At 30.8% G+C, this 19453-nt stretch overlaps 1 protein-coding gene across 2 annotated transcripts in view; it reads right to left on the bottom strand.

Moving 5' to 3' along the window:
• Nucleotides 1-1867: 1867 nt before the first annotated feature.
• The window catches only part of LOC131855126 (frequenin-1), a 228322-nt gene continuing 210736 nt past the window's right edge, over nucleotides 1868-19453 (bottom strand). For both annotated transcript variants that reach the window (XM_059206370.1, XM_059206369.1), the window contains 6 exons: nucleotides 15926-15950; nucleotides 12749-12797; nucleotides 11735-11824; nucleotides 6889-6967; nucleotides 5608-5696; nucleotides 1868-4375 (listed from right to left, as the gene is read on the bottom strand). In XM_059206370.1, coding sequence (XP_059062353.1) covers nucleotides 4208-4375; nucleotides 5608-5696; nucleotides 6889-6967; nucleotides 11735-11824; nucleotides 12749-12797; nucleotides 15926-15950 — 500 coding nt within the window. In that variant the 3' untranslated portion in view covers nucleotides 1868-4207. The remainder of the gene's footprint in view (nucleotides 4376-5607; nucleotides 5697-6888; nucleotides 6968-11734; nucleotides 11825-12748; nucleotides 12798-15925; nucleotides 15951-19453) is intronic.

The raw sequence follows: 19453 nt of genomic DNA on the forward strand, positions 1-19453 counted from the left end.
AATTCAAGTACTTATTTTTCAAAATCTTCGAGCAAACATTCAATGCTTTTATAATAAATAGCTGAAGTTTTATAAACAGCAAATAGTTCACAGTTTTATATAGAAATACGTTACAAGTATCATAAGAAAGTTTAGTTTTTAAGCAAAAGATAACAATTCTTATAAAGCTGTAATTAAGTTACTTAAACGTTAAGTATGAGTAGATTAAGTCTTAAGAGTTAAACTACATTATGTTGAGAGTAGCTAACGGAAATATCCAAAAGTCCTCCAAAATATACGCTTTCAGAATTCGCCAAGAAGGATGGAGAGAGATAATAGATACCTAGAGGTATTCAAAGTGTTTGTACACTAAATTTGGCAAAGACGATATAAAGAATGGTGCTCTCCGAATAAAGTGTACCTAAGCCACTGATACGGCATGGCGCACCCTGTGGCTATCTGAACATGTGAGAAAAGTGCTATATTTGAAAGATAGTATTACACAAACTACATCATCAAACTACATATCTAGTACATGGATTTATTATATTATTATGAACAAAGTACGTACGTAATTAAATATAATTTATTTGTCACTTGATTAAAACTTGCAGAGAGCGCGTGTATGATCGCGCCTTTGGGCCTTATTACACTGTCATTTATATAGGTTACTGATATATGTATGTAGGTATGTGGAGTAGTAGAATTATTCATGTACTACAGTTGGGTAAAGTAATTATGACTAGATTATTACCAATCCTTAATCTTTACTAAAATGGATCGGATATGGAACTAAAATCAATACCGGTATTAGTTGATATAATAATATGATCCTATAAATTTGATAGTGTTATAGGCCCTTTCTGCTAGTTTGTAACAGTCGTATCCGTTAGCGGCTACCGCTATACGCTTACTCTAGTCATACATATTATGAAGGTAGGTAAGGTACTCATTACTATGTACCTAGCCATACCTAGACTTCGTTATCGAAAACGTCGTTTGTTATATAATTAACGAATTGATTTTTCATTACTATTTATCCAAAACGTCATTAATTACTTACATAGAATCAACGATTTTATCTTAAGTTACGTTTAAATTTAGTCATAACAATTTATAAGTTAAAAAATGATGTATTTCAATTTTAATGTAACCTCCAAAAATTGTTAATCTGCAATTTAATCTTCTTGTTAATCTCGTGACACTTTAAATATATTTATTAAGATAATATTTGTAGTACTGTTTAACTATGGGGCTGTAAAAGCCCAAATCGAAGAATTCTCTAAATTGAAAAGTACTTTAAGTTTATGAAAGTAGTTTATATTTTAATACTTTTTAATAGTTAGTATATAATTACTAAGATTCATTATAGATGTAAAATTAACAATCCAAAGACTATAAGTATTATGAGATATTACTTAGATTTATTTTAACGTAGCTATAGCAAGATACATATAAAGTAAATGTGCTTACAAACACATACATAGTGCAGTAGATCTTAAATTGGTTAATCACAAATAAAAATTTTTTTTTTCAAATACTTATTTTTCGATGTTGGTTGTTTCCTAATACTTTTTATAAGGCTTAATAATATTATGACGTAGGTTAGGTATATAGATTTCAATAAAGTTAACCGATGTGGGACTGACTAAAGAAAGTGAACTTATAAAAGCGCCTTGAGACGCTGATGATTCCTCTCACCCGGATATACTTTGTCTTCGGGTAAGTTCATCCTAGCTTTTAATTCAAGTGCATTTGTAAACGTCAATGAAGGGAGCGACGTGGTTGTGTGGTTGTGTAATAGCTATTGTAAGGAATGTAGATGGATGGATGGATGTACATCCAGAATGCGGCCTGGGCTACGCTTTGTAAGCAAATTGTGACATTTGAGGTTTAATTCTTAATTTAAAAACATATTATAATTAATTTGCTATGTTTAATTTATAACGTGGAATGAAGCATTTAAATATGTTGTTTATATATCCTGGAAAGGCTGTAAAAATGAGACGTTAATTTTAGTTATTTCAGATAAAATGACTAACTATAATGAATATGTTGGTATTATTAACAAGTAATTTGTTGACGTAAATGAGAGAAATCACTAGGAGTACTGTGTAACAGTCCATAGTGTTTACGAAATGTTACGTTTTGACTTACAGTCAGTAGGGACTGATTGGCATAACAAAAGGTAGTTCATTAGTCGGTGTATTGAAGTAAGACACAATCTCAGACCTAATGATTGTGAGGTTGAAATACAGGCAGTAAATCGAAATATAGGTGTAGATAGAGATACAATAGAATCCGCACCATAAATGCGACCTGTTGAATCTTAGTAGAGAATAACTAGTAGATCTATTTAAAACGATCAAAATTTATTTATACTATGATTGACAAATTCGAAATCTTTTTTGTAAATGTATTTGCAAAATTGGAAATATGTGCCAATTTAAAGTAATTAGATATAACTGTTGTTTTATATTAAATTATATTGGAGAATATGCCTTCGTAGGTCTTCATTAATTATGTTACTAAATGAAAATTTGTTATGTAACTGAATTGACACCCCCTTCATTGCCAACTTTTAGATCGCTGTCGTTACCAGAAAAGCAGTACAGATTTTATTCAGCATTTACTTCAATTAGAGCATCATTCAATTTGCCAACACGAAATTTATGGCGAGGGTACGTAACTTTTAATTGCCTCATATACTTCCCATGACTATCATAATATTATAATAAATTATAAATAAGTAATATTTACATCAACAACCGACAATGTATTCAAAATTCAGAGTTGATCTTAGGTATGTTGATGGAAACGTAATTTACTTTTTATTATTTTATATTTATGCATAAATTTTAGTACTGAGAAAAAGTTAAACTATACATTAAATTATATTTACTGCGTTGGCTAATTACTTGATAAGAATCCTCATATACGTCAGTACTTAAGTATTCTAGCAGAAGTAATAAATAAGAATTAAAGCATCATACGGTATATTTAAAACTTACCAATCAGTCAAAATAATATTTATATCATAATTATAATTTCTTAGTAGTAACAATTTTTCTTAATTAGCAACAATAGCAGACATATATTACTCAAAATGTATTAATGCATAAAATAGTAGAAGTAAGTAGGGGAACATTTCGTCTGAATAAAATGAAATAAAAAAAATATTCCTGCTTTTATTATTCTATAATTTTCCATTATATATATATGACTCATATAGCTACATTATATAGCAATAAAATCAATACGAAGGACATTTAAATAGATGTTCGAAGTGGCGCCGGAAAATAGGCATAATTCTGTTATTTTAAGATTATGAAAGTAGGGTAATATAGGTTTGAGAATAGAGTATACGACATTATAATAGAACATGATTATTTTTTAAATTACCTACTACACCGTTTCTATTAAGATGCTTCTCGTTTAGATATACACTGAATTTTGTTACACTACAAATACACATATCTTTCCTATAAGTGCATGCACCCAGAAAATACAATTACAAGAAATTTTTACGGACTATGACGAAGTTTTGAAAACCATAATATTACAATCAGTTATAGTCAATTGTAACAATTAAGCACACCACAATAAGCTAACAGAAGGGAAACATTTGTGTAAGAATAGAAATAATAAGCCTCGCTCTTTGCCTGCTGTTCATATTGGCAAATGTTACAATAATCAAACATCCGCCGCGTGTGCGCAAATCCCAGTTTAGTTTAGTAGTAATAAAAGTAGATATAAACGGGTTAAAGTTAGTAACTTTTTATGTAGTTTTACGTATATAAACGTGGTACTGCAGTAAGAGATTTGCAGAAAGTACCGTTAACTTTATATGTAAGAAATCTTAACCTATATATAAAGAAGAAACTGACATTCTTTTCTAAAATATAAATAAGACACATAAAGTCTCTCATAAGTTGAATCGAAAACCACCGTAACCTTTAGAGGTAAAAATAAACTATTATTTAAATATTTTAATTAAGAAATTTTACTTATGGTTGGCGAAGAATAGATCTCATCAATATCACGAATATCATAGTAAAAATATTAAGTTGAAGTAAATTTAAATGTTTATAATTAGAACACAATTCGAGAAGTAATCTGACTATGCTATTATTATATTATATAATTGAATGAAGTTACTACACGCGGCGGAGTTACATATGCAGCTCATTTAAGTAAATGTGAAATCCGGCGAGAGGATGACCATAGATTAATCGCCCCCAAGTGATAGCGCCTGAACGATGCGCGGGTCCGCCTTGCTGCCCTCACGGAACTCCTCCAGAGTGAGCCGGTCGTCGTGGTTTTTATCCATTTGGTCGAAGATCTTGTCCACGCGTTTCTGCGGTGTATTTTCGTCCTCCGGTTGTGGAGTTTGACCCTGTAATTTTATAGCGTAAATTAATTTGTACTGTTTGATTTTGTGCTGTTTCTATTAAACAATTTTTAAATAACATATAATATATGTAAACTAAATATATATCTTTATTTATATATGTAATAAATAAAAGGATCTGTATGATGTAAGTAATATCATTTGATGTAAATATTCATATAAATGTAAATATTTACATCAAATGCAATCAGAATTTTTCTGAAGGCACTGTTATCAGTTTGCAAAAAATAGTGGTAAAGTAGCCCAGATAGGTTACACATAAGTTACTTTACGAGGATTATACATGTATAGTAAGTGTAGCATCCGGTATGTACGGAATCTGTTGTTGCCTCGGAGATATGTGTACATGTAGGAAATACGGGCATTGCCTATGCATCCAAATGGGTGACATCCAGACGAAAATGTAAGCTAGTATAATCTCACCACTTTGAATACAAACACAAAGCAACACAGATTACACAGTTGTTATTTATGCATATACTCATCATTATATATATTCTATGTTATATGTCATTCTTTATGTAAAAGAAAAACAAGTAAAAATCGTAAATCTAAAAATGTTTACACCGGAAACCTTTTAGGGTTTATGCAGGATATATTGTAAATTAAAATATCAAAACCTCGTTTATACTTTCATTTACATACTTTGTATATTTTATGCATTTTCATTATAAAGAGTACGTTCTGCCTTAAAAATGAATAATATTTATTTATTCATTTTAGGTAAGCCTCTAAAAACCAATCATCTGCTTTATTTATTTAATCTTTATTGAATTATCTACGGGCGGGCTTAATGTTATTAGTATTCTATAGCAGCCAACCTTAGGGAGTGCAGAGATACTCTAAGGCGATATAGTTAATGAAATGAAATTTATATAATATATAAGTAGATTTACATATACAGAATAAAATATAACGATGAGACATATTATGTGACGTGGGGCTGTAATATAAAACAATTGCATTCTATAATAATTTTTCATACTTCTTAGCGATTATTTAAAAAAATATATACTATGACGGTGGCAAACAAGCATCTGACGGTAAATGGTTATCGTAAACGGTTAACACCAGGAGTGTCAGGTTTTTGACCGACTCTTATTTTTGCGTTTAATTATGATACTATAGAAATTGTTAGAGACTGATACAATTACTTAGCATTTATTAATAAGGATGAGAGGATTACAAACTTAAATACAGTTGTAAAGTGTACATACCACCATCTGATAGATCGCGTCCACTATGTTGTACATTTCTTCCCTAGTGATGTATCCGTCGTTGTCTACGTCGTAAAGACGAAAAGCCCCTGTAATATAATAATACGGAATTTATATACCGTTTTCAACCCACAATATATAAATCTCTAGATTTAAATTTACATCACTGCTTACTACAAATACAGCAGGTTTTATCTGAAAAAGTTTTTATATTAAAATAATTATTATATAGTTATTTTAATATAAAAGCGGGTACAATACAATTATAAGGTATGTAGATCTAGGGACGAAACAAAATATTTCTAATGTTACTTAATAAACATAGATTATCAATCTTAATATCAATATCAATCTAATCTTATCTCGAGTAAAAAAAAAAGAATATTTATTTATATTCTATGACATGTTTTAGAAAACCATTTCCATAAAAAGTGATTTCTTATATTATTATCTATAACTATATAATAAAACTAGCATCTGCAGAGGAATATACATATAAGAGTAACATCAGTAGTGTCAATATTTTAGTTATCTATTGTTACGATATACGGCACGGTCTATAAGTTCTATAACTCATAACATTTCATCATCATCATCATCATTGCAGCCCGGATGTCGGGCACTCTGGTTCTTCTGCGGATCTCCTCATTTCTGATTCGATCACGCAGAGAAACTCCGAGCATAGCCCTCTCTATTGCCCTCTGAGTGACTCTGAGCTTGTTGATGGGGCCCATAGTTAGCGACCACGTCTCTGTTCCGTAAGTCATCACTGGCAACACACATTGGTCGTAAACCTTCGTCTTGAGACACTGCGGAAATTTGGACGAAAAGATATATCGGAGCTTCCCGAACGCTGCCCATCCGAGTTGGATTCGACGATTGACCTCTTTCTCGAAATTGGATCTACCTAACTGGATAGTTTATTACTCATAACATTTAGTCAATTTTAAACGCTTATTGATACAGTTACTGCATGAAATCCACCACATCCAGTTGTGAAACAATATGAAGTATAAACGCAGACTGGATTTTAGCGGAAGCTATGAATATATATTGTCAAGAACATCAAGCAGGCTCAGATAAGACGCAAACGATTCAATTCAATATATACGCCGTCAAGTGAATTAATATTATTTTAAAACGAATTCGTTATATTCATTGATGAAATGGAATAAGTCAGTTGCTAAATTATAATAAAAAAATTTGGTGCTCGGAATTTTAATCCGTCTTACTCTTAAGCAAAGTAAGAACAACAATCTGTTTAGGCCTCAGACTACTTACAATGTAGTTTTTCATCGAGATTTCCCCTTGACGTCACCGATAGCGCTCGTATGAACTCCTCGAACTCGATGGATCCGTCCTGTGAATGTAATAACAATAAAGTAAGCATATTTTGTACCGAGGTCATCAAGGTAGCTTGATCAATTACTTAATTTACTTATTACTATAGGTAACCTAAATAAAATACTACTTATGACTTACTTATAATAAATTAATATTAATTATTTGAAGGCTTCGGTGGTATAGCGGTTTAGCACACCACCTTACCTCCGATGGGCGCGGGTTCGATTCCTCGCACGGCATAAACATTTGTATTTATGACTGTTTGTATTGGTCTGGATGTTTTCTATGTATAATATGTATGTATTTACGAAAAAAATATCTAATCATTTGTATGAATTAAAAGCCAGCTGAAGCTTGTGTTATGGGTCTAGTACCCAAGCTTCAGCTAACTTTTTTTAGACTAAGTTGGGTCTAGATGACGCTGTGTGATTTTTTTTAATATGTTTCTGAATTGCATTAACCCTGATATCCTTCTCTCGTATAGACATAATATCTGGATAGATAATCCTCTGAAATAACAATGCATAGTGTAGGTACTCCTCGAACGACACATAATGACGTCATGTCCGTAATACTGTTCATGAAAATAGACGAATGTGGCCACTTAACATCAGCTTGTTTGTCATTCTTGATATATTAAAAAGGTAATAAAATAGTTACATATTGAACTATTCCAGTTTTAAAACAATATTGAAATCATTAAAGTATTTAGCATTGAGTATATATAAACATTCGATACATAATACTATCATGTATCTTTAAAGTGCAAACAAGCAGGGAAGTAGGTACTTTCAATTATAAAAAGTTTGCTACTAATTTTAGTAGTATTTAACATTGTGTAATAGCCATCAAGCAATTATTTTATAATAGTATGTACTTCCTAATATATTGTTCTATAATTAACCACCGTTTCCTCTCCACAATATAAAGTACTGATTGCCATCAAAATGCTGTATAAATTTTATTTATTCCCATTCAACAAATTTTAATTCACAAATTGAAGAAGAATTTTCTCAAATCACAAAATATCAATAATTCGGTATTTTATTTAGTCTATTGCAATATTGTAAGAAATATTTACGATATATACACCTCTCACTCTGTATACAAAATTATTCTTAAAGAAAAATTGATTTTTCTCCTCAGGGACGATATTCAAAGTGTTCATGGAAGTGCGACACCACGTGAATTGCGAGTATCAACATTAAACTTCGAATAACCGAGGAAAATATAAAATATGTTTGCTATAAAGTACTAGGAAAGAGAACAATGCAGAAGGTGATAACATTATATGAGTTGACTTACGAGTGAACGATGCGGGTCAACGTGAAGAAAATGATTTATTGAAATCAGGAAATTAAAACTTAGAACATTATATGCTGATCAATTGCTTATCAGATTGCATTTAGGGCATTGGTTTCAATTTATTGAGAACTTTATCAATGGAGGCTTACGTATATAATAAACGTAAAAAATATATCAGGGAAAATATAGAACCACCACGGGGATGAAATAAAACTCTTAGTACTATTATGTCACTATATTATTAAGACAATAACGTATTACAAATGAAAGATAGTTCTGAAATGGAATGGTGTTGTAAAAAAATTGGTTGATAGAAGTGATTGTATGTGGATATTAATCCACTATTAAAAATGTTCACACTCTATGACAAACGTTAAAGTAGTATGAACTAATGGACCAAACCCAATTAAATAGGATTCGCTATATAATAAAAGAAATTGTAGTCAAAAAAGTCAAAGTCACGTTCAACTATTCTTGTCGTATATAGTATACATACATTTACCAGCGTTATGTAATGAACAGTCTATAGATACTCGTAGATAGAGTTTATCAGACGCCCATATCTCTGATCAATGAGTTTTAAACAGAGACTTCATCTTAAATCTGAATGTAAGACATTACCTAACTACTTGTTTATTTGTGACCCTCAAGGTTACTGCCAATGATGTACCTAATTATGGAATAACACCATTAGCGCATATTATGATCATGACTGTCGTGAGACGATTTGTCTAATGAATACAACCTGTAAAGGTACGCTCAGGTAAGCTGCATTTACTTCAATTAGGCAATAGTTCTCATTAACATCCAATTTGTCTACTATGTGTAAGTACTACTAGCTCTTAGTAAAACTAATTGTACTAATTGTAACTCTTGCAAATTAATGTTGTAATTAAATTTATAACATTTACTTTATGTAATAGGAATGGCAGAGAAGCTCAGGGGCCACCTGATGGTAAGTGGTAACCGTAGCTCATATAACTGATAGATATCACATTATGTAATGCCTATGTACATACTAACCTATGCCTGCGAGTATGGATAGATGTTTGTTACCATCACGCAAAAACTACGGAACGGATTTTCCTGAAACATCAACTTATACATCAGAATAATATATAAGCTATAAATTTAACGCGGATGAAACCACGGGGACGGCTAGTAGGCTATAATTTAAAAATATTGTATGTAAATTTAATGATAAATGTGAAGTAAGTGTCATGCAGACGAAGTTGCGCGGTTCAGCTAATTTAAAAAGAAAACTGGTCGGCGATTACAATAGGTGTGACAGAGGATGCAGTCGACTTTTATTGAAAAATATGCTATGTCTTGTCAAGATAATAAAAGAGACAAAGTACAATCGTTATATACACCAAATAAAGCAATATAATCTTTATAAACTATATATACTCGTATGTACCTAGTAGTACCTATGTGTTTTTGATAACGCAACATGTCGCCAAAGACTAAGCCCAACCAGCTTTATAGATTATCATGAATGCCTAAGCGGTATGCCTAACAGTAGATTATGATGAATGGAGTATTACACTGTCAATTAGCACACAGCAGATTAGATAATGTCTTGTTCTCACATTTACCAACTTCATATTTAGTGTGATGAACTAAAACTAATTTGTATCTTATAAGATTTAATAAATATATATAATTAAAGACGTATTTTATATACGTATTATTAATATTTCACTATGTTGCGCTATTTGCACACATGTTACTAATCAAATGTCATTTAAATACTCTATTCAATTTACGCGAAATAAATATCTATCTGAAAAGTTTGTGAAGGTTGCTAAGTAAATATATTTATTCAATATGTTCGGCTATTAATTGAAGAGTTGCCTAGCGAGGAACAGTAGTAATTGCTTACGAATACTAATGTGGTGCGGACACTTGAATCGAAAACTGTTGTGTCAACAAAACTTTTAGATATATAGATGAATATGTTTGTAGGTCAATTAAAATTTGTTGTCAAGCGTTGACATACGTATATCATATAGCATATAGGTGATATTCAATTAGATTTTGATGAAACTTTACAATAATGTAGGTTATACATTAGAATAACACATAGGCTATAACTGAAAAAGATATTATGTGGTGGAAATATATTGATAAATGTCAAATAAGACGGGAAAAAAAATCTCCTATCCGCGAGACATTCTTGTGTGCGCTGCGAAGACCATAAGAGTTACATGAACATGTTGCAATTGTATAATAACATACAGTTGAACCATATAAAAAGTCCGCGACGACATATATCTATCACGTGAGAATATACAATTCTAAAAATTTTAATTGGATGTGAGTGTAACTGTTAGTTACGCCTTCAGGACTATACCGCAGAAACAATTATCATGAATTTTAGTATAATTATAGATAAGTCATTGGCAAATCAAATAGGTACTAATCACTCTTAGGCAAATACGACCTCACTTAGCGTTACCGAGTCAAAAAACATATTCCCATTTCAGTTCTCAAAACTAATAATCCCACAACTTTGAAATTACACTTTTAAATCTTTTTTCAGGGCAGCTGGCAACTCTTTTTACAGATTTACTGACGTTAAATCAGTTATGGAGGTGACACGGTGAAAAACGAAAAAGCTTTCGAATTACAGTCAGGCCGTCGGTGGTAATTGTATATGTAGCTGTGTCAAAATGTTAACGCCTATGGAAAATTGAACTTTTATTATTTTATCGAATTAGCTGTAATTTTGGGGAAGTTCATTTTATTACTTAATGGATTTAAATTATTTTGTTTAATTCTGCTTCCATTGTGTGTGTAGGAGATCAGAAATATTTAGTGCAGAAACCTGATCGCCGCTACAGGAACTGTTATGTCCTTCTCTATTGGTGATAAAATTCCGACTGTTACTCAGTCTATATCTATATTGCGACACTTGTTTCGCCTCTTTGAGTTCGGATATAGCTTGAAAGACTAGTGTCGCTCTTAACGCTTCCAGCAGCGATTATCAGAATTTCGAACTAAATATTTTCTCAAGCATGCTAATAAAATAATATAAATCAATTACATTTAGAAGAAGGAAAATAATCACAAATTAGTCCAATAAATCGCGGTAGAATCGCCTCAAGTCACGGTAAATAGAAATGTACTTAGAGAATTCTAGTTCTGTCAAATACATTGTATTTATCACGTTGACAATTAATGAAGCCTTTGGCTATAATTAGGTTATAGAGGAAAATACCATAAATATTATTGCCGCATTAGTTAATAAAAGCATTTAACAGAACGAAGATATACGTACTGAGACTGGAGTGCATATTGTTTTATTCTGTGGAGATGAAACGGTGAGCGTAACATTGCGCATTCAAAACTATAAGTACTAAAGTAAATGAAGATTTATTTACTACAAAAGGCACCTTACATAAAATATAATGTTGGCAGTCATGAAATACCAATTAAATGTTAATAGAGAAACAAATAGGGCGCGCACACTTACATTGTTTTCGTCGAATACTCGAAAAACTAGTGAAGCAAACTTGCTGGGGTCACCTTGAGGGAAGAACTGTTTGTAGATCTTTATGAATCCCTGTGAATCAGACAATAGACCTGTTGTTATTTTCAATTAAGTAATGTCTACGAGGTATGTATGTGTTTTAGTCTTAATTGTCTTAAAATTATAGTTAGACTATTATCTTTATAGCGTAATTTACTAAAACATTTTTAATTGTAAGTGAAAATATTTGGTTCTACAAAAAATAATATGGTAGAATAAAATGAATATCAGTCTCGGTGAATATATCGTGTAACGTATACATACACATTTATAAAATTTTATTTAATTGTTTGTTAAGATATACCTTGGCTACATTACTAATACTCTCTTACTCTGTTGGTATGAATTCACAGATATTAATAATGGTTGAAAATTAATACTCAATGAAGTAGAATGAAACTATTCAGTCTTGGAACTTAATATAGATAACGGATGCAGAACTTTCGCCTGCACCAGAGACTGGACGCTCGATTAGATATTGAACTTAGCTCAGTACGAAGCACTTAGTGCTGGATAAAGCATTGGACATCTGGCATCCTAGATAAAGCAAACTTACCTATACAACTATTTGCGATTTCGCTAATAGAAATGCCCAAATAGGGAAAGTTTACTCCCCGATATCGGAGAGTTTAAAGTCATCTACGAGTTTGTAGTCTTGAACATCTATACTAATATTATAATGCTAAATGCTGCAGAAAAACAGAACTCTGTTAGTTTGTTTCTTTTTTACGAATAATAACCGAACGGATCTTAATAAAATTTTACTTCAACATATATTGTATCTGTATATATATATATTGTGTTGTGAAGTAGCGTAAGCATAGTATTCAATATATGTATTTTTATTATTATCCTTATCTTTCCGTTTTCATAAATAAATCTATGATTTGGTTGCATATATTTGATACATTTACTAATGATAAATGACAAAAGAAAGATGTACTAAATGTAACGCACCTGCTCAGTCAGGAGACCGTTGGGACAGTCCTTCAGGAAACCTTTATGCCTATAACAAAAAAGAGTGATATAGTAAAATTATAGTTGCATCATATATTCTTATTAATATAATATATTAAATTTAGATAAGACATAACATAAATTATCGTTAGAATAAAATTTGATTGAAAAATTATTTCTTCACAAATACGTGAGATAAATTTAATAATATTTCAAATTATGTAGGAGATAAATTTGATACATAATTTGAAAATTTAACACATTGATTGCATCATCATTTTCTTTTGCTTATCTCATATAATTTGAGATCTGCTTAATATGTTTTTCTCTTCGATTCTCTTCCTTGCTATGTTCACACATCTTTTTTTGGCCATTCTCTGCTCATCCACATTCATATATAATATTTTCATTAGAATGGTACTATTTACAAAAAACGTGTTAATTTTTATTCCCTTCGTATAGATAAAAAAAATGCGACAAGTATATTTTTGTCCACAAAAACACAAATCTACAATCAATGTTTGCGCCGGCTGCTAAAAATATGGAACAAATAAGGGAACTCTCCCTGCCGATTGCAAAAAGGATTATCAATATCGTTTCAGAACGATTCGATTGCCATTGGACGCATGAGAGCAAAAGATGCCAGATTTCTATTTTATTTTATCTCATATGTGCAGTTGCAATCGTTTACTGACCATAACATTCGTTTGCTATTTGTCAACCTTTGATCTGACGAAAATATTTTTGAGTATTTTATATAGTAAACAGTTTGTGATAAAGGATATACCAAACTGAAAGGTTGTAATAGTAGTTTTTTATATAAGCATATAGCTCTACGGACATCACGATATGATGTAACGTCCGTAAGTATGATTTTATACCACTTATCCTATAATATCACTGCATTATCACGCTTCAACAGGTACAGTATGTACACTGAGACTGCTTTTTATATAGTCTACTTCGCTTAACTTTCCCAAAAAAATTAAAAAGGATAATTGAAAACAATGTTAAATATATCCAGACAAACTGCGAGGTCACGCAACCAAATTAGGTGTCAAAAGTTACAATTTATTTTCAGATTTATACCTACTTTGTTTCTTGGCAAGTACTTCAGTCCCATGAGTACCTGGATTTATACTTAGTTATACTCTATGCTACTATACAGATACCACAGATAAGATATTCTTATACTATACTACTGATGGCCTTGCTGGTAGCGGTAGGATACCGCTTTACTTCCGATGGTTGAGGATTCGATTCCTCGCCTCGTGCAAAATTTTTATTCATTAGTATGATTGTTTCTATTAGTCTGGGTGTTTTGTTCATATTTTATATTTATATTACGTTTATTGACTGATGTAAAAATCTTTATTTTTACCTTACAAAATAAATATATGTATATATTATTTATGTATATACAATAAAAAATATCTATGTATTTATATCAGTTGTCTAGTACCCACAATACCAAAGGTACGCCTACCGTGCAATGGCGCTTGTTGGCGCTGTGTTGCTTATCTAGGGCTATTATTTTATTTATTTATACCCATATTACTAAAAACCGTTGACAAATCTTCTTCTTTTAACAGATAGTAAAAAATAAATTAAGTAATGGTGTTCGATTTCTAAAACAGTCCAATTCTTAGACGAAATTTGAAAATAGAATAACTCGGCCACAAAGGGTACTGCCAAAAAAGGGACAGATGTTTAAGTTTTTTTTTTAATTATTATGTCAATTTTTGCGCCATTTAGTCGAGAGACATTTTATATTTTACCTGGAACAATAACCTTTTATTTTAATTAGGTAGGTAGTCTATTATTTTCAAAATGCACTGTCCCAAAAAATTAGGACTATGGCAATGATGATAACGGGACATTTATTCATAATACTGTCTCAATTCCATGTAGACTACTTTATAGTACAACAAATTTTAAAGATTCACAACGACGTACACAATAACGGGATGTATTTACTTATTATAATATACTGAATCAGATAATTGTTATTGCTTATCTATACTTACATGGTATACAAGAAAATGAATAACTTTGCAATATTGCTTAAGCTTTACAAGTAATGTAATAAATATGGTATTTTATATTATATATATAATATAATAAGAATCCTATATTTCGGGTGTAGTAAATGTTCAGAAAATATACCCATTTTTTGCCTATTAAACATCAACATATATAGCATTATATAGCATATTATTAACTTCTATAAAAAACATAATTACATTCATCAACACATACTTACTCTCAAGAAACGTTGTGAAATTGCTGATTCTATTTATTTGATTAAAGTAACCTCCGGTGCATATATACAACCCAGAGTTAGAAACTAAATTTAATGTTAATGTACCAGCAAAACTAACCAGATTTACTCCTAACTCTATACTATACCCTCTGTGTAGTCAAATATAGAGTTACATGTTGTGAGCAAGTAACAATTTGTATATATTAAATATTTTTATAGGTCTACTAGCTTTTGCCCACGGCTTCGCTCGCGTTAATTTATCCCCTTAGGGGTGAAATTTATCAAAATCCTTTCTTAGCGAATGCCTACGTCTCGACGATCGGTTTAAAATTGACAAAGTTTCACATAAAATTTCATCCCTTATTTTATCCCTTTGGGGGTAGAATTAATCAAAATCCTTTCTTAGCGGATGCCTACGTCTTAACATCTACCTGCATGCCAAATTTCAGCTCGATCCGTCCAGTGGTTTGGGCTGTGCGTTGATAGATCACTACGTCAGTCATCTTTGAGTTATATATATTTAGATTTTCTAATAGAATACCTTCAGCGAGAAACATGAAGACCAAGCAATTAGCTTAATAAGTATTTTATGTAGATATACGTTACTTTTTTAAAACAAATAATCTTGGCATATTTTTATTACTCTATTATTATTAGTATTACTCTTCATTAAATATTTAATATCAAGTTTTATACATATTAAGATTGAAACTTTAAACTACCTGTGAAAACCAACAAGTGGCTTCTCTATTTCATATATTGTTGTAATTATGCCCGTAATAGTTTTGAATTTCCAAATATAAATAAATTGGTATAGAGGTAAGTATTACTGTATTATTAATAAGAATTTAGCCTGCTTAAGATTTAAATTGGTTAATATTAGTTATTATTTTTACCGCTTAGTAGGTACTTACCATAGCCGTATCTCCTTCTCAGTAACTGTAACAAGCAAAAAGTAAAATTAGTATAATAAAATATATATAATATTACTTGATTTACAATGATCATCAATATTATTTACTGAAATAATATATTTTTTAAAACTAATCCTACTAATCTTTAAATGGCTGATTTAAATACAAAAACTGTACAACTTTTTTTTTAATAGAAATAGAATAGAAATAATTTTTATTCAAATAAATAATGAGTTTATTTGAATAAAGATTTTGACAAGCACTTTTGAATAGTCATATTTTGATTCTTCCACTCATTCGGAATGCAGATTCATCACAAGAAGAATGAGCAAGAAACTTGTGTGTTACTCTTTTTAATAGATGTTTTTTTATATAAATAATTACAGTATAACAAGTAAGAGGCATGCGATAATCAACATAGAAATCGCTACGCGCTCATTATTAGTGTAATCAGATAATATTATCAGTGCTATGGATTTAAAGTTTTTCTATAAAAACATTATTATCGTTAACGAATTCTACAATTTTATAGTAAATTCTAATTTTTTTTTTGCAAAGGAAGTATTTTATTTGACATTTAAATGTTTTTTTCTGGCAGATTTATAACAGACTCTGGTATTTTATTGTAAAACCTTACGCAATTGCCATAAAACGAATTACTAACTCTAGCCAAACGACATTTAGGTAAAATCAGTTTGTTATTGTTACGTAAGCTTTTATTAGTGCAATCACTAACTCTTTTGAAACTGTCTATATTCTTCCTGGCATACATGATATTTTCATAAAAATATTGAGAATCAACGGTGAGGATATTTGATTCCTTAAACTGTGATGATTCTTTATATTACCATTATTAATTACACATATTTTACTGCAATGTATAATTCATTCATATATTTGAATTATACGTACATTAATATTATAAAATTTAAATTATTAGTCGTCACGTATTGTGTAAATTATTTTATTATAGTTATAATAATATACATGGTATAAGCGGAAGATTTACCTTTAGGTATATATCATTGAAAATTTTCCTAAATATGTGCTTTAAAAATATTATTGTTTGAAAGATAATCAATTCCAAGTAATTTATAATTATAGGTTAGTAATTGACCCAGAATAAAAAAAAACTAATAGATATAAAAGGAACAAAATGAATGAAAATAAGGAAATTAATATTGATATTAAGAAGAAATAGATGCCGAAAGTTTGGTAGCTATAGTATAGTATAGTATAGGTCGTCCTATCGTATATATATAATATATATATACGATAGGTACGTATATATATATATATATATATACGATAGGACGACCATATAACTGATGAATTTGTAATAGCATGTATTCAGGTTAACTTCGTACTCTTAATTTTTGATCTGTTTTATATTTTTGGTAATATACGTTGTAACGGCTCTAGGGGCCGTCATGCATCCAACGTATTTTATATCTACTGCTGCCCAAGCAAATGACCTTTGCTCAATTTAAGTACCTAGTAGTGAATTCACATTTATTTTTATGCGAACGGATCGTCTGGGGAAGTATTCACCGACAGCCCACAAATTCTATGAGATGTAAAAGTTTACTCCTGTGAACATTGTAAGCACACACTTAATAGTAACTACTGACACCATTATTTTATAGCGCGATATAAAAGCTTTTAGTAGGTTTCAATACGAAAATTTATTTAACAGTATTTTCTACTCAGTTCTAGTTTCGAATGTGTACGACTATTAAATAGTCTTTGGATAGAATGCTCTGTAACGAGGAGTTGCACTATATATTAAATACATATTATATAAGATGCATATAAATATGATGTACCTAAACATATCTTTATTATATTCATTGTAATCTCTCATTTCATGCCTAAGTCGCCTTTCAACGGAAATTTATCTTACAATGCAAGCTTAGATTAGTTATCTATAACCGTGCAGACGACTTTGTAGAAAGTCTACTTCGGTAAAATTAACTTCTTTAATTTTGTGAGCTTTTGAGTAATAGTGTTAGCATTTAATGTAAGAAAAGTGAAGTTAGTATATTTTCTTATCGCCAGACACTTTTATAGCGCAGTTCATTTACTGAAAGTTACTTTATTACACAGATTAGAGATACCTGTTAATTGATTAGGAATCTTACTATTATTCGCTTTTGGTAACGTTTGATTGTATCGTGTAATGACTGTGTTACAGTTGTTGAAGTCGTTAAATTATAAGAAGATTGTTATAAAAGCATGCAGCCGTGAAAGTTTATAATTAACCCAGATTGTGTGTCAGGTCGCCAGCTAAATGTTACAGATGAATAAGCTTCATCGGCGGGTGCTGGTTCTAAATAAAGCAAGACTTATACAACTGACCTGGCAAACCTTAACACTGTAATGTTCTCGAATGTATTGTTACATTACGGAATTTTTCAAGTTTTATTCCTAATTTTGTTATCACAGCGAAGTTGGGCAGTCGGGATTTTTAGTAACGTGACTAGTGGCCCGTTACTAACAAGTAATCAATGTATTTAGTCAGATCGACATCCACGCGGTCCCTTCTGGATACAATTAATTCATCACGCTACTCCTATCATTATCAACTGGTACTCGCAAGCGCAGGTGAGAGCATCATTGCATTAGAACTATTAAAAAATATAGTGAGGTGGTGGTAGCTAGTAGCAATTGACCAGATACGGTACATTATTACCTAGCTAGTAGTAAGTAATAATGTACCGTATTTAGTCGATTTGCTTCTTCCCTTTGTATCGCGGTTAAACTGAATATCTGACGAAATTGACACGATAGGCTGAATGACCTGACTATTCGATCAAATGAGGATGTACTCGTCCTATCACTCTCCCCGTGTGTCGCCATATACATTTACCGAAGGTAAAAAGGAAATTGCGGATTTGTGTACCATCAACATGACTGAAATCTTTTATACCTTTTTTTTAGAACTTCTTTATTGGTATGTCGAAAGAAATAGATATAATTACGTAGATTGGTATAAACAATACTGTACTGCAATCAAACGATTTTGTTAATAAATTTCTATCTCTATTGCGAATCAGTAAAGTTGGATTTTGCTGACATAATGGAGAATATTTGAACGTCCGGAAATGTTTTACGGTTGAGGTCGAGGGATATAAGTCGCGACGAAGACAAATGGGGTTACCTGACTGTTCACTATGCCACTATTTATCTTCTAGTCTTGTGAATATTATGATCTGATCGGTGGGAGATCAAGTTCATATGTTTATTGTGTAACGCCAACAACCGGTTTTTATCAAACAAAACTGTCGAAACAATTTATTCTGTTGAAATATCCACCCTTTCACGCAATATCCGCACCATTATTCTTATTTTATTTCGGATCAAACTACTCGGTACCGATTAGATATGTGATTTTGCAATTATTTGAATTAGCATAATAAAATATAAATAATTTTTATTTAAATAAACTTAATTTAAGCATTTTTGAATACACATATTTTTTTCATTCCTGCAAAAAAGAATGAAGAAAAATCTTATCCGTTAATGTTA

This window comes from Achroia grisella, unplaced genomic scaffold, assembly GCF_030625045.1.
Source record: "Achroia grisella isolate CSIRO2021 unplaced genomic scaffold, CSIRO_AGI_Agris_v1 utg1304, whole genome shotgun sequence".
In the NCBI taxonomy this organism is placed as follows: Eukaryota; Metazoa; Arthropoda; class Insecta; order Lepidoptera; family Pyralidae; genus Achroia; species Achroia grisella.